Source organism: Anabas testudineus, chromosome 18, assembly GCF_900324465.2.
Source record: "Anabas testudineus chromosome 18, fAnaTes1.2, whole genome shotgun sequence".
In the NCBI taxonomy this organism is placed as follows: Eukaryota; Metazoa; Chordata; class Actinopteri; order Anabantiformes; family Anabantidae; genus Anabas; species Anabas testudineus.
The window spans coordinates 19,564,621-19,580,957 of record NC_046627.1 but is presented as its reverse complement, the minus strand read 5'-3'; the positions used below and the strand labels follow the sequence as shown (position 1 = coordinate 19,580,957).

Below are 16,337 nucleotides of genomic sequence, written 5' to 3'. Positions count from 1 at the left end.
ACCCTGACATCTGACCTCAGTACTGCAGAAGTGAAAGATCCATTTCCTCCAAGAGACACTCTCATGTTTGTACAAGGGTCTTTATGACATTCACTGACATGATAGATTTCCTTACCTTAGTGAACCATCATAACTAAGGCCTAAGCCCAACCTTTTTGATTACCTAACCCAAAGTCTAACTGTGGGCAAACAATTTCCCTCTGGGATTAGTAAGGTTTTTTGAATCTTGAATTGAACCAAAAATGTCCTCACTCCCATTGTAGAAAGCTATAATGGATCCTCACAATGTATAGCCATTAAAGTGCACACACATACACTGCATTACCTTTACAGATGGCTTTATGGGCATTAGCTGTCCAGTTCCCTGAGCCCATGCACACCGCCTTCCTATTTCCCTGGAGACTGTAACCTTGAAGACAGGTGAGCAGGCAAACGGAGCCTGGTGATATCGTCCTCTTCCCGCAGGCAGGGGGCGACAGCAAGATGTTCGTCAGGGCAGCGATGGGTGGACAACGCACCTCTGGAGAGGGAAAGTGGGAGATCAAAGGGTGAATGTTTATTTTGTGCCTTGATAAATACTGGCAGATGAAAACTTGTTGAATAAGGTACTACAGTATCAGTACTGCAGTAGACTAAGTTACTGTTACTGAAGTTACTGTTACTGTCCATAATTGAGATCAGGTTGCAGGAAAAAAAGAAATCTAATGAATATTTGAAGACAAGGTCAGTCTAAGTAGAAAAGACAGAGGCAAACAGGCACAAAAAAGATCATGAGCAAATTTCCTGTATTTTACCCAAATGTGATAAAATCTGACTTTGAGCAGGCTGTACTACAAGTGCCAACAATAGTTATTTTCAGAGCCTGTTTATCAGAAACAGACTGAAAAACATCTAACATTTGGTCAGAACTCAGTCTAAGAAAGCAATGACCACAAGACTCATGCACTGGAGGCTTTGTGCATTTTTGGGATACAGGCTGGTACAGTATGGCTTTTACTTGATGATGGATAGATCATTTTCATTCTTTTATTTTCTAACTCTAGTTTCTTTGGCTTTATACAGCTACTGTATAAAGGGAAAACTGACTGAGAAGGAGAGTTTATTCCAAGATGAAAAAAAAATCTCAGCATTCACTGAGGCAGTCCTGTTTCACCACAGTGCAAACAAACACTAAAACAAACCACTCAGCTGCAACAGCAAGCCACAGAGCCCTCTTAGCTGCTTTAAAGAGGTAACGACAGACTGAGGAGAAACACTAAGATGGTCAAACAAATTGTAATTCAGTCCGAACAGCAGGGAAAAGACATGATCGTTATCAGTAAACGAAGAGTTTTCCGGAAACAGATCAGTCAGGTGTTTTAAATAGTGCAGCTAGTTGGTTGGCTGGAAGTGAGTCAGTGAAGGCTGGAGCAGTGAGGCCGGAGGTTTGTGGCTAAATACTCTCACACTGTCCCTTTCTTGTGTGTTGGTGTGCCTGACCTGGGTGCTCTCTGAGGCGGGCATGAGTGTGTGCAACTATTTTTACTTAACTATCAGTTTTGAAGTGTGTGGGTTATTTTGTGTACATGTGTACGTGTGGTGAGTGTAGTACAGCTATGAGAAAGCAGATGTATCTTTATTCGGATGATGTACCCTAGTGTGGTTCTGTGCAAATACACACCACATGTTTAACCACAGTGCATGCGTGAGTGTATGTTCTCATGTGTGTTTACATACGAGTGTAAAACCACACGTCTTTACATAGAAATATCCACATTTTATGTTATTTTAGAGTCATTTGATAAATTATCTTGCTGTGTCTTCAGCTACTCAGGATACAGTGAGCAGAACCTAAACAGATAATATGAGCTTACAGTCAAACTCAGCCAGACTGTGAGAATGACTACTGGAAAGATCAATTTTGTGTGTTTGAGTGAATGCAGGGATAAACGATTTATCATGGAAAATAATGCAAATGGAATAACTAAATAAAGAAATCTAATTTAATTCACAGACGGTGGAACCACAGAACTTTGGATGAAGACATGAGAATGAAAAAAAAAAAAAAAAAACAGTGGTTGAGATAGATGAATTCCCTTGGAGAGGACATAAGCAGAGTGATTAGACTGAGAGGAAACTGTGACCCAGTGTCTTCTAACAGATTTCTAGTGGGATGTTTGCCAAAATGACTATATACAGTAAATATGTTACTTAAATCCACAGCATACGTTATCTATTAAAGAGCTTTTTGCCAAAAACACAACCTATGTCAACTTGGCCGCTTGCACAAAACCAGTTATTTATCACTGTTAGACTACAGATGCAACTCCTCTTCAATTAAGTAAGTGCCACCATCATAACAACATGTTTTATTTTATGCTTGTAATGCATAATGTTTTTTTGTTTTGGTATCACATTCGCCTTTACATGATAGTTCCGATATTAAGTTGTCCAAAAAGAAATGGAACTGGAACTTCTTCATACAGTATTTCTGTTGTTTCCAGATGTAATGCAGGGTAGGATGGTGGTTTGAGGTAATGAAGGCTTACCAACACACCGAGGTTGAGGTCTATTCCACTGGGAGTTGGCCTGGCAGGTGAGCCTGGAGTCTCCCTCTAGCCTGTAGCCTCGCTCACAGCTCACCTGACACTCCGCCCTGTAGGAAGCACCACCATCACTGCATCTCAGTAAACCATGCTGGGGCTGAGAGAGTGGTGGGCAGGATCGTACTGTGGATTGGAAAAATCATGCTTGTGTTATATTTTAAAAGATCAGCCTTGTGGTGTTATTGTTCATTGCCATACCTCTTTTAATAATTTTGAAAACTATAACAATATAGCAACAGAGAAGCAAAGCCTGGAAGCCATAATAAGGATGAGCAACAGATCCAAGACCAACAAACAATACTGAAAAGGCATCTGCAAGAAGTTTCTGCTTTGGTTTTGCCATTTTAGAGGCTTAAAACAATATGACTGGGTTAAAACAATCCCTAATTAAGCAGCTATTAATATATCGTTTATATTTTTTTCATGAAGGTTAGAGGGAAATCTGATAAACAAGTGCACTCTTTATAAATCATAGGAGAAGAAGAACACAAATCAACAGCAGGAATGTACAGCAGTATATCATCTTTAGCTATAACCTGGGGCCTATCATTTAACCCAAAAGCGTGAAAGTCCCTATGACATTAAAGAAGAAATCGTGTCTGTGTCTGGTCTGAGTTATGCTGAGGTCTAGAAAAGGGTGTGTAGTGTGTTATTTCTCATCACCACCCATAAACAGACAGGCGGTTCAGAGGATACCCCCTCCCTCAGGGCTTAACTAGCTGGGAGGTCCTACAGTATGTGGCAAAGATTAGACATAGAGCAACACATACTAGCAGATGTATGAACACAAACTCAAAAAATACAGTATATACCCAAAGCCACATACTATAAATCTTCAATACACACCCTTGAATATTCAGTGTTTGGTACATCTGAGTCACACTTTTGCTGTCTTTCTGTTAAACTGGCATTTTCCTCATTAATCTCTTCACTTCTCCTACTCCCTTTTTCCTTTCCTTTCCTGTCTACTTTCTTGAACCTCTCCACTCTCTACCTTTCTTCCTCTTAACATCTGGTCTAGCAGAAAGCAGTAGTCTCTCAGTAAACATTGATTTCTTGTTCAGTCTAAACACATATGATCTAAATACACAGAAAGAAACCTTTCAGTTTTTCATATGCTTGCTAAGAAAATTTAGTGCTGCAAAAATGTTTATGCAGGTTTGCAGACATCAGAGGAGAGGCCGTAGGCTGTCTTTGCCTTGAAGAAGTTTAATGACGAATTACTGTATATAAGACATGAGGAGTAAAGAAACCTGCTGCAATCAATCAGATAAGCACCATAACCTACAAAGTTTCTTCAAAGTGAAAAAGAAGTACAAGTACAATTTGCAAAAAGCATTTCACTTGCATAACTAGCAATAAGTGGAGCTAGAATACAGACTCACATTCAGTTACCCTGCATTTAAACTGCAAGCAACAAGATCGTCAAGTAATCAAGAGGTTTGACTGAGCTATCAGCAGCCAATCACATTTCCATGTTTACTTTCTTATACAATGATGTACCTTAGCTTTATTTCCTTATTATCTTATTTCTGCCTTGTTTTATAATGTCTTCAATAAAACGTCAGCAGGCAGAGTGATGAAAAAAAGAGGCTAAAGAGAGAAAAGGAAGTTCCCTCAGGCCTCACATCAAGAACCTTTAACCCCTTATGGCCAAAGTGTTGCCCAAGTAGTCACAGTATTTTACAAAATAAGTGTGAAGGTGATTTCAGGAGCTCAAAGTCATGATATTTATAGCAACAATGACTTAGATTTTGTTTGCTTGCCTTGTTCCTCACTTGTAAGTCGCTTTGGATAAAAGCGTCTGCTAAATGACTAAATGTAAATGTAAATGTAAACAATGCCAGAAAAGTAAACCATAATAATAATAATAAAAATAATATACTAATATTATTAACAATAAAGTAATAATCCCTGGTTGCATCCCTTAAATGTTTTATAATGCTGAATGCAAGATAGTCAGCATTATCACCATTTAACAAGCACTTGGGCTCTGTGAAATTATGATGCAGATATAATTTGTATGAAGCATGATTAATGAACAGTTCATTGAAGAAATAATATCTGCTAATTTAAATAACTGTTAGCTGCAGTGGCACTCTTAATACAGCCTCCCATTACAGGCACTATCAATGCGCAACTCTGTAACCTCTGAAATATTAAACCCTGTGGTATGGCACGGCATTAGTGAGACAATATACTAGTGAGACATTTCCTATTGTTGAGCATCCTCCTCACCTCTGCAGATGGCGGGTGACCCTGACCAGGTCCCATCAGCCTGGCACAGCCTGATGCTGGTTCCTTGGATGTCAAAACCTGGCTGGCATCGCACACCACAGGCTGCATCAAAGTGGTTGTTACATACATTTTGGACAAAAAAGCCATTTTCTGGAGGAGATAATGCTGGACAGTATATCACTGGGAGAAGAGAAGAGAAGAGAAGAGAAGAGAAGAGAAGAGAAGAGAAGAGAAGAGAAGAGAAGAGAAGAGAAGAGAAGAGAAGAGAAGAGAAGAGAAGAGAAGAGAAGAGAAGAGAAGAGAAGAGAAGAAATATTAATCAACACAATACTAATGGCTGTGGGACATACAGGAATGTTCCTGACAAGAGTAATAAAAAAGCATGAAAGCAGAAAATTACAGAATGTCAAACATCACCTCCCCAATCTGCACAGGGGGAGGAAGAGAAACCAGTGATTAATGAATGATTGTGTTCAGATTAAAAGCTGTGTGGAAATCACTGGCTCCTCTTCAAGAAATGGGATGGCCATTGAACTAACTAGCTGGAAGCAGATTCATGGTACAGGATGCTCTAATCTCATCCTTCTGTGAAATACTGTGTTTGTGTTCCAGTTAAATCATCAATGTATCACTGCATTTACTAGCTCTCACGGCTTTCTTGGCAACCTCTGATTTTCACTGCACTGCTCCATTAATATACTAACTGTTTAATCTGTACTGACTAATGACTTTTATCTTTGTGACTAAGGGGCATTTACTTCTGTCTTATTATTATTCCTGGGAAAGCCGTACTTTTAAGAACAGGAAGCTTATTGCACAAGTTTTCAGAAACACAAGATGTGTCAGTATTCTGTAAAGTGGCTGTAGAAGCTGTCACAAATGGTTTCTGCAAACACAAACTAAATTACATGTAACTGATCTCTCACCTTGACAGGTCATGCCTACTGGCTGATAGCCTGGCTTGCAGACGCAGTCACTGAGAGAGGTGCTGCCAGGCTGAGAAGTGTGCTGAGGGTCGGGGCATGGCAGGCAGGTGCTCAAACCTCCTGGCGTTCCCTCAGGTTTATAGGTGCCGGTTGGGCATGCTGGTAGAAGAAAAGATTAGGTGAGAAAGCAATCAGCTCTGTTTATGTGTATTTAATGTTAGATACCAGGAAATACACAGAAAAACCTCTGAATGGAAAGACTGGATGAGGGACATGTATAAAAAATGCTGAAATAATAAAATAAATGTTTTTTGCTACTGCAACTAAAAAGCTTTGTGACTGAAAATGAAAAACAGCTTTACAGATTTATGAGGAGACTTTGATCATATTCATGTCTGGACATGTGGCAGAAAATGTGGCAAAAATGAAAACATGATCTCACTGGCTAGGTAAAAAAGACAAGTTCAGTTCAGCAACTCAATTATTCCAAGCAGGAAAAACTGTTTTGTGGCACCAAACGCCATAGACCATTTTCATTACAAGACAAAGCAATAAACAAAATCAACAATCAAAGAAAAGGTTTCTAGACATCTAAAACCATGTCACATAAAAAGTGACATGGGCTACATTAGTAAAACATTTTGAGACATACATTGGAAAAACTAAGTGAAAACTCAGTGGATCGATGTGGTTTATCAGTGTTTAAAGGTTACTTTCACATGGGATTCTTCATAAATCATAGATTTCTTTATTAAATGTATGAAAGCATGTGCTGTAATATTATCAGTGACATAATCAAAAGTCTCTGGTATTTAAATTAGCTCCAAAATCCATATGATGATTGCTGAAATCACATTTTTTAATCAGACAATAGCCCTGATCAACCATTAAATAGGCAGTTTAACAGGTTTTGCTGACGATGACCATAATTCACAGTGATAACTGGTGCACTCGGAATGGTAAAAATGTAATTTATTTGATTAATTAATAAACTTTTAGCAATTTCCTTCTATGTCCCTGCAAATCTAAACTGCTTTAAATTACTAAATCTAAAACTAAATCTCTGATGACTACAGATCTCATTTAGACGTATGCTTGATTCAAATAAACTGTTTTACCATCACAACTCTCCCAAAAAATGCTACAGAAATGGTTAAATATTGTGCGTATGGTGGTGTAACAGTAGCACTATATTAAATCAGTCAACATGACTGCATGACTGAATGTTATGTTCACACACATTTGAAAACAATCAAGTGTAGTCTAATCAATGTAATTTCTTTCCGGGGCACTCATGCTATAGCGTATACTAAACCAAATGCAATTTTTATTTGCACAAACTGGAAAAGTAAAAAACCTTTTTGTGTTGGCAGCAAAAGTAGTTATAAGCTTTATTACTATTTAATACTATTTATCACATTTTGTCAATGCGTTAGTTTGTTGGTATCAGTTCAGAAGTCAAACCTTTTAATAAACTGTCAAACAGAAACGTTTAACAAGCAGGTTCAATTATAAGTTGTAGGTGTGACAGAGATTCCACAGTACTAATATTCTTCACCACTCATTTACTCGCTGCTAAGTCGGAGGCCAGGTGTGAATTTCCACTGCTGAGCCAATGCCAGCTTGGCCACTGACCACACTCACTCTCCCTCCCCTCAGCTGCAGCAGGTCAGCCAGGAGATGTTAACCGACTGTAAAGCAAGCACTGGCTGCTGGCACTAAAACGCACCCAGTAACCCACATCAAACACACACACACACACACACACACACACACACACACACACACACACACACACACACACACACACACACACACACACACACACACACAAACACACATACACACAGTGTGTGAGATATACCTGATCTGATGAAGTGTGTATGACAGTCTGTCTGCACTTTTTATATAATAACAAAAGCAGCAACTTATCCATCCTATTTAAAACTTTAAACTCAGAAGAGGCATCTTACATAAGACAGTGTAAGAAGTGTCCTCTCCTTTCAAGTCCTTAGGAATCTGTTTTACAGTTTAATTTAAGGTTTACAGGAAGCCTACTTATTTTTAATGTGAATAATAATTCACCCAGAGTGCAACAGTGGAAATACTGTATCAAAAAAATATAAAATGTCAATCCCTGGCAGGTTAAATATGTTGGCAAGTAGAAATGTATACAGACGCATAGTCACACACATACACAAACACATTCACACAGAGAGTGTGGAAAGACCCGATCTGGTTTCTGAATCGGGAGTGATGAACAGGAAGGGATAAACTATGAAAAAACAAGCAGCCTTCTTAACAAAATGGAAAGTCTGGAAAGTGAACATGGAGAAACTTCAGCCAGAAGACAGACCCCATACTGAAACTAATTGTGTTTGGACCCTGAACTGGTCTGAATTACGTAGCAGGCAGTAGCCTCTTTTTGGGGTACTTACTGCCTATGGCTGTGTAGTTAACTTTGCTGCACTGTACTATTCACTTAGAAGGGAAGAGGGCTGTCACCGGCCAGATGACCATAAAACAGAAAGAGTCTTCTGTGTCTGGACTGGCTGTGACCATATGTCGAGACAGCAGCTGGTCAAAGAGAACTACTGTATCCAGTATGATCTTACTGTAGGAAAGGAAATGGCAAGTCACCTGATATTTATTTTCAGCTACAGCAATATTTGAACGATCTTTCAGATTACTAATGAAGTTAAATGATATGTCATAACATCACCAGCTTTCATACTTTTCAATGTTTCTGAATATAATTAAATGCTGTTTAATCTGCTTCATGAGAGAATTGTATTACTTTAATAAAGGAAGTTGAGAGAAGGTCATTTTTGAGAAGAGAAGAAGCATCTCTTTCATCTCTTTTTCCAATAACTCAGGCTACTTCATTACTCCTGCAAATTTGCAACATCCTCTTAAAGAAGTCTGGTGATATTCTGTCATTTCTTGTAAACAAATTCTGGAAAAAGAATTGATCATCTATAATTATCTGTGTATAGTAGCCAAAGCATGATTGAAATGTTATTTCTGTGTCACAGATTTCCATTGCTGTCCTTTTTTTTTCTGAGTCACTTACACATAAACTGTTCAGCCAAAGACCAGCCATGATAAATCCTTACTGTAGTATCATCCAACACCAAATTTCTATTTGCACTGCAAAAATACAATAATACAACAAATCAGCTAGCTCCTCCCATGATTACCAGCTGTTTGCAGAAAATCTTTTTAAAATTTGCTTGCTTGCTTGGAAATCATTGCTTGCATTTGGGACCTGTTTCTTAACATTACATCTACAGTATAGAACCACTGATTTACCATATTGTGTCACAATACCTGCCTGGCCTTGCCCCTGCTCACTAACCATAATCACTGGACCAGTTTCACCTGACGACCAGCCTCCCTTCATAAGCTCCCCTCAGTCAGCACCACCCTACCAGATTTTTAGTTCTCACGCTGCTCTCCAGCCTTGTTACCATGTCTTGTTTCTTGTGTTTTTTGATGACCTTGTTAAATCCTGGTCTTTACCTTTGCCTTGCCCTGAGTTTTGCCTTCTGTGTTTTGGACCTTTGCTTGTTGTGGATTTGCCCCTGGATTTTCAACCCTGGTACCTTTGCCTTGTCATCATAAGTTTTGCCTGCCCCTTTGACAGTGATTTTTCTGTTGCAACTTTTCTGGTTTAGTTCTAGTTTTGCCCCCCCCCCCTGTTTTAGTTGTCACTTTGCATCCCTGTGACGCGCCGTGTTGCCAGTGGTTTTCTTTTATTTTGTTTTCTTGTTTCTTTGCTCCCGGTGCTGCTACCTAGTTAATCCTTTTTTCAATAAATAGTGTTTAGCAGTATATTTGGTCCTTTAAAACCAAAACCCTTACATATTGATTTTACACTGTCCTGCCTCAACATTCATACTTATGATGGACAAAAAGGATAGCATACAGCAAGCATATAGGCAACTACTAGATCAACAGGTTTCATCGCCACACAAGACATTTAACTACTAACAGTATTGTTGGAGATTCAGGTAAGTTAACAGCAGGTACAGCATCCCTGAGCTGTTAGCCTGTGCTTGAGATTTCACACATACTGTTTGCGATAGCACTCCCCAGGACCTGTAAACGTACAATGTGTAAAAGAAAGACTCACAGCTTATGTAAGATTAAACTGTTTTAGCTGTCAGAAACATTTAAAACAGGAAAAAAGATTACAGAGGAAGTCACAAAAAAAGACAACACTAAGAACAGGCAAGTTAATCTGTTAAACCCCTTTTCTCCAAAAATGAAGCAAGTCTTTTAAACTGGCAGACATGTCTGGTCCCGGAGCCAAAGTTACTATCACACGAGAATCTCACTTGTCTCTGGGGGGGATGCTGTGTTCGATTAGCCAGGCCTAAAAACAGACTGGGATGGAAATGAGAGGGGATCCAGGAGGAGAGCAAGAACATCTGCCTTCACGGCCACAATGACAAACAGAGGGAGAAGACGAGAGTGGTTTCATCTAGGGACATATTTTGCTTAGTCCAACAAAACCCACAAATGCATGCTTTCAAACAGAAGATAATCCATACAGTGATATTCCACAAACAGGCACTACTTCCCATGTTATTTTATGAACCATTTTTGTAATGAAAGGGAAAATAAAAATGTGTATTAATATTGTACTGCAATCCAAATAGAAACAATATGAAACCTTAAAAAATCATGCAACACAGTTTTCCACCAAGCCAGTTCCAGGGTTGTTTCGGAGCCAGCGCTTAATTTTAAATCAGTTTACTGATTTAAACTTTTCAAGAGCCAAAGAACCAGCTCTTGGCCAAGACAACTGGTTCCAGGAAGGCACCAACTCTATAATCAATGTCTACAATCAATGAATGCTTAAGTCAGGGAGTGAGTGCAAGAAAAATCAGTGAATCATTTATTAGTTTAATTACAATGTGATTGATAAAAATGTAGCTAGTAGATAAAGATATACACTGGAGCCACAAAATGGTAACTTTAACATCCTACGTTCAGATAATGATGTGGCTCTACGTCACCAAGTTGAACCATCCCTAACACCCGCCCAGTTTGTGTTGGTCAAAAAGCGGTAAGTGTGCACTGTTGGTTAGCATGAAACATGTTTGGCTAGTGCTCTTTTGTCATGGTGGCTTGTCACTGAGGCAACTAAGAATGTAATGATAGGGAATTTATAACTGGATTTATAGATGTGGTCTTAGGTCAGCTGCTGTTAATGCGGAACATGTTTGGGCTTTTGACACTTATAGATTAAACTGTCCAACTCTTCTGTATGTGTTCTTTACATTCTTTGAAAACCAACCATTTAAGCTCCACTGGTGGTCCAGGGTCAGATGCATTTAGTCTGCTGGCTTAGAATAAATATATACATACTGTGTTTACCTAAAATGAAACATTCAAACCGAGCACCAGTGTCTTCACGTCTTTGCCAGCTCCATGCGTGAATGTGTCTGTTTTTGTAGCCTAGACTTTACATTTTAATTGTCCATTTTCATTGTCTATTTTTCAAGTTTGCATGGGAAGTCTCAGTTAAAAATGGAACACTTCTTTGCATGTGAATGATGTTTTCTCAGTGAAAAACCCAGGAATTTAAGGTCAGACTTAACAACATTTCTTGTGTGAGAGGGCCTTTGACCACAAGTTGCCAGGCCTCTGTCCAAATCTAGCAGCCTATGTGCAATATTGCTGGACTTCCACTGTCTCCATTGTTTGACTTGAAAGACAAATAGAATTGTGTCACGCTATCACGAATACTTGTTATTTTTATTGTATGAGAAGCTCCCATAGTTGAGTGGAGCATTACAACTCACCAATGCCATAATATCAATACACCCCCTGCCACAGCTACTACACAAACTATCTGGCTGTTTATTATGAACCAGGAAGCTTTCAGCAGCATGTTTTCACACTTAAAGAATCCATTGAGAAAAATCACCGAATCAAACAGTCAATCCCCAGCTGTGAGCAGTTTTAGTTTTTGCTACACTTTGCCCTGAGAGATGTCAAGTACAATGTAAAATGACACTGAGACTGCAGTGATGAGAACCACAGGATTTTATTATCTAACCTTAATACAGGAGTTACCTGATGTAAAAAAAATTGGGAGTCCCATCTTCATGAAATGTCAGGAGACTCTAAATAACATTGCCAGAGTGTTACTGAAGTCCGGTCTGCTCTCCAGCTGGACTGGAAAGCAAAAAGGGGGGATGGGGCTGAGATGTGGCTGTTGCACAGCTGTCCACCTACACAGCCTCCATCGGGGGAAAAGAGACCTCCACGGACCCCCTTATCCCAAGAATGTCAAGCTTCCGCAATGTGATGCACGGCAGTCTTTCGAGAGGAAACTGAAGAAGTTCAGTTAAAATGCATTATTCAGTCTTCTTCCCAAAGAATGACTTCACAGTAATTGCTAGATGTATCTTATGGATTCCCAAGGACAAGGAGACTGTCCTATTCGCTTATTACAGACTCCAGGAACAGTGGAAATCATTGGGAGAATGAGGGAAACCACTGCACAACCAACTGTACAAACACAAGTTGGTCTCTAGTCTGGTGCGCCTGATTATAGATGTCAGTGTGCTGAGAAATGTTGTGATCTCAGTATGCTCGGGACAACATAGCATAACATTGGGAATGTTAACAAACACGTAAACGAAAAAAAGCTTAAAAAGCTATATGCATTTCAGCTGCTACATCACCTAACACCAAATTCCTAAATGTTTTTCACATTTACTGATATCAAATCAAATTTTAATTGTAGGAGCCAATACCAGAAATTTCTCTCAAGGTGTTTAACAACATGTACTGTATATAATTAAAATAAAGTGCTATTAGACATACACACATATACAAAAATGCATGCATGTTTTTTATTGCCTTATGTCTGGCTGTTCATGTGTTACAACAAACAAAAACGTGACATTTTCCTAACCAAAAGGCTGACAAGAATAGAAATTTAACACTCACACATAGAAATTCTTGTTCTATTTTAATACAACACAATTCAATATGATAACTTCTATAGTTGAAGAACCAGGCACTGACTGGTAAATGAGCAAAACCGAAGAATAAATACAGATGTTTCTCTTCAAGAAATATGGCAGCTGCTGTCTCCCTCCACTCTTAGAGTGGCCTTTGACGTAGCTTGACATAGCACCTCCCTCCAACTGGAGAGATTTCAGTCAATAGCTCTCATGCTCACACACACAGTGAATAGATGAAACAGTAAAAGGAAGTAGGAGAGAGTTGAAAGAGCTCTGAAGAGGGTCACAGAAAGGGACAAAATGTTAGCTTTAAAGAGGAGGAAGGAATCCGTCTTTAATTCCTATGACTGTAATTATCAAAAGAAATGAAAGCACAAAGCTTTTGCAACATTTGAACAGAAATGATCTCATTCATGGCTACAGTGTGAGTCAGAATAATTACTGATTGTGTTGTGCATTGCCAAATTAGGCATTAAGAATGACAAATTAGCTTGCTCTTCTTAATACCTGGGACTAATGGTTAATTTTCATCTGGTGCACCTGGTGAAACAGAACAGTAGCTGGGGGGAAACTCGTAAAGAAAAAGGAGAAGGAAGGTGACCTAGGCTGCAGAAGGCAGGAGGAAAATAGGAGGAAAAGGGCTGGAAACAAATATGGAGGGGTGGATGTACAGAGAAGGAGTGCTAATGAAACAGTAAGGTTCGGTTTCACACAACCTGGCTGTTTCACAGCTCCTTGTTTTTTATGCTTTCCTGCAGAGCAGGGTCCTATTAGGGCTGGTTTATAGCTTCCCTGCGTCCTCACTCCTTCATCTCTGTCTCTTTTTTTAACACACATACACAGAGCGGCCTCAGTTTATAACACAAGCCATCTTTTCTTAACAGCATCCCTGACCTACAAGCACAGCAGCAGTCATCATCAATTAAGTCCTTTTACAGACCTATATGTGTCATTTAATGAGGGTAGAGTAAGAGGAACAAGGCCGAAACATATGGCGCTGAGGCAGGGACAAAAATGGATTTCAACACTGTACTTTAAAGAGTTGTGTATACAGTATCATCTAAATCAAAATCTTTAAACACTAAATGAGATGTACCACCTCAAACACCACCTCAAATCTGACATTTCTAGAGACCTCTTATTGCTTTTTTATGCCCCTCTTTTTTATCTTGGTATTACCACGCTAAGTCATTAGGATGTGTGTTCTGTAACATCTGTAGAACAACATTAATATCCTATATAAATATCACTAAGATATATCCGCAGGCACAAGCCATGTTGCTCTCTTTCTTGTGATGTCTTTTCCTTAATTTATTTTCTTAACTTCTTTGTGTAGATAAATAACTGGTTTAGGAAATTAAGTTATACCCAGCGCCTTTGATCAGCGGATCGTACTAAGGACGGCCGGCATTAAGGACTTAACTTTGACCGGAACTTTAAACATCCCGATGAGATCAGAAGGAAAACAGTGAGGGGATGCAGGGAAAAAGGGGGCTTGTTGTTCTCATTAACAGGTGGTGCCATCCTGGTCATGTAACTGTGAAAGAGCGTGTATGCAGCCCTGACACTGAACTGCTGGCTGTGGGACTCCATCAATATTATTTGAGAGTTTTCACATGTAGTATAAATGATTAATGAATTATTATTAACATATTCATCACTGTTTACATTCCTCCTTTGCTAATGCCACTGCTGCACAACAGACACTCTGACGCCTTCCTTATGATCTCTGGAGACGTAAATCATGCCACCCTCACAAAGACACTTCCTTCATTTACCCAGTCTATGAGTGGTTCCAACCATTAGAACCATGAAGACGTGGACAGAGGGGGCCAAGGTTGCGCTGAAGAGATGCTTTAAATCTACAGACTGGAAGACTCTGTGGCCACATGGTCAGGACATGGATGGACAGACTGCATCATCGACTCCATCAGTTCCTGTGTAGACACCCACGTACCCATGATAACTATTCGCTGCTTTCCCAACAACAAGCCCCGGGTCTCCAAAAACCTCAAAGCCATCCTGAATGACAAAAAGAAGGCATTCAGATCAGCTGACAAAGAGGCAGCGAGGAGGGTCCAGAGATTGCTGTCTGTCAGGATCAGGGAGGAACAGACTTGCAGGGAGACACTGGAATAAAGCCTACAGCATAACAACACCAGGGAGGTATAGAAGGGCATGAGGACCATCACTGGCTACAAGTCCAGCAGCCAGGTGATTGAGGGGACTGTGGACTAGCCTAAGGAATTTAATATTCTAGAGATTTAATGGAAAAAGTCACGCTTATTTCCAGTGAATAAGAAGCCAAACCCCAGTGTCCACAATGACTACAGACCAGTTGACAGAAGGTTGTCAAGCTCCTGATTTCATACGGTGGTCTACCTCACCAACTGCCACCAATACATCCACCTGCAGAACTCTGTGTGGTGGACAGATTTGGGGACTGGGCTCAACTATCTCAATATCGGTAAAACATAGGAGCTGGTGATGGACTTCAAAAAATCTGGGGGGCCGGTCACTCCCATCTCTATACAGGGGGAGGAGGTGGACTTAGTATTAGTATTAGACTGGACTGGATGAAGAACTCATCAGCACTTTAAAAAAGGCTCAGTCTGATGTATTTCCTGAGGAGGCTCAGGTCCTTCAGTGCCTGCGACTCTGTGGTGGCCAGTGTCATCTTCTATACTGTGGTCTGCAACATGAAGGTGGCATACACTAACAGGCTGAACAAATCGATCAGTATTGTATCTATGTTAGTCTTGATCTTTTCTGGTTGTGGTTCCTTTTCTTTCTGTTTTTATGTTTGAATTGGGAGCAACTGTAACATGGCAAAACAATTGCTCTTTGAATCTTAAAACTATACAGCATATCAGTGTGGCTCAAAGTGGTGGATCGAATCACAGATGGACTCATGGTTGCTGTTGTCCCTAGAGCCAACCTGCTAACGTGACTAGTATATATTAAATTAATTTATTGCATTCATCGCTGTTGTGAGCAAGGCTGAGAGAGAGTTTGTTTCGTTGCATGAGAGTGACACAGGGCTAAGATGTTTGGTTTATGGTGTTAGGGTTATTGCTATCATCACCCACAGACATTTTCACGATAGGTTTATACAGGATATTCAGTAAAATGTACAATTCCAAATTGAATATCATTACTCTGTAATCGTATTTTGTTGTTTGTCAGGCTTTAAGATGTCATAATATTTCAGAGGTCAAAGATCACTTTGCAATTATGCTTCATATATTTAATATTTATTACAGAGCTTATTAGCAGTACTAGCCCCCTTGTTTGGCACAGAGCCAGCCTGATCTTTGACAGTCACTGAAAGCTCTTCATCCCTACACCACAAAAGACGCATGGCTGCAGGGCAAGGAATCCCCCTCCTCCTCCCCCTTCATTCTTTCCACTCTCTGCTCACCAAAGAAAAACACAGACCTGAGCTTCCTTCCAATCAGTTTAAGCAATTAATGGGAGTTTGGAAAGTTGGGGGGTGGCACTTTACTACCCAAAAACCCTCCTTTGCTTGTCCTCAGGAAATCCAAGACATTTGCCCCCTGCTCATAACTAGACCAAATATGAGCCAGCAGTCATGTTGAGCA

At 39.8% G+C, this 16,337-nt stretch overlaps 1 protein-coding gene across 3 annotated transcripts in view; it reads right to left on the bottom strand.

Moving 5' to 3' along the window:
• Nucleotides 1-16,337, bottom strand: part of svep1 (sushi, von Willebrand factor type A, EGF and pentraxin domain containing 1) — a 78,814-nt gene that overhangs the window by 36,104 nt on the left and 26,373 nt on the right. For all 3 annotated transcript variants that reach the window (XM_026352766.1, XM_026352768.1, XM_026352767.1), the window contains exons 4-7: nt 5,750-5,908; nt 4,824-5,003; nt 2,529-2,708; nt 326-520 (exon numbers count right to left, since the gene is read on the bottom strand). In XM_026352766.1, the coding sequence (XP_026208551.1) occupies nt 326-520; nt 2,529-2,708; nt 4,824-5,003; nt 5,750-5,908 (714 nt within the window). The remainder of the gene's footprint in view (nt 1-325; nt 521-2,528; nt 2,709-4,823; nt 5,004-5,749; nt 5,909-16,337) is intronic.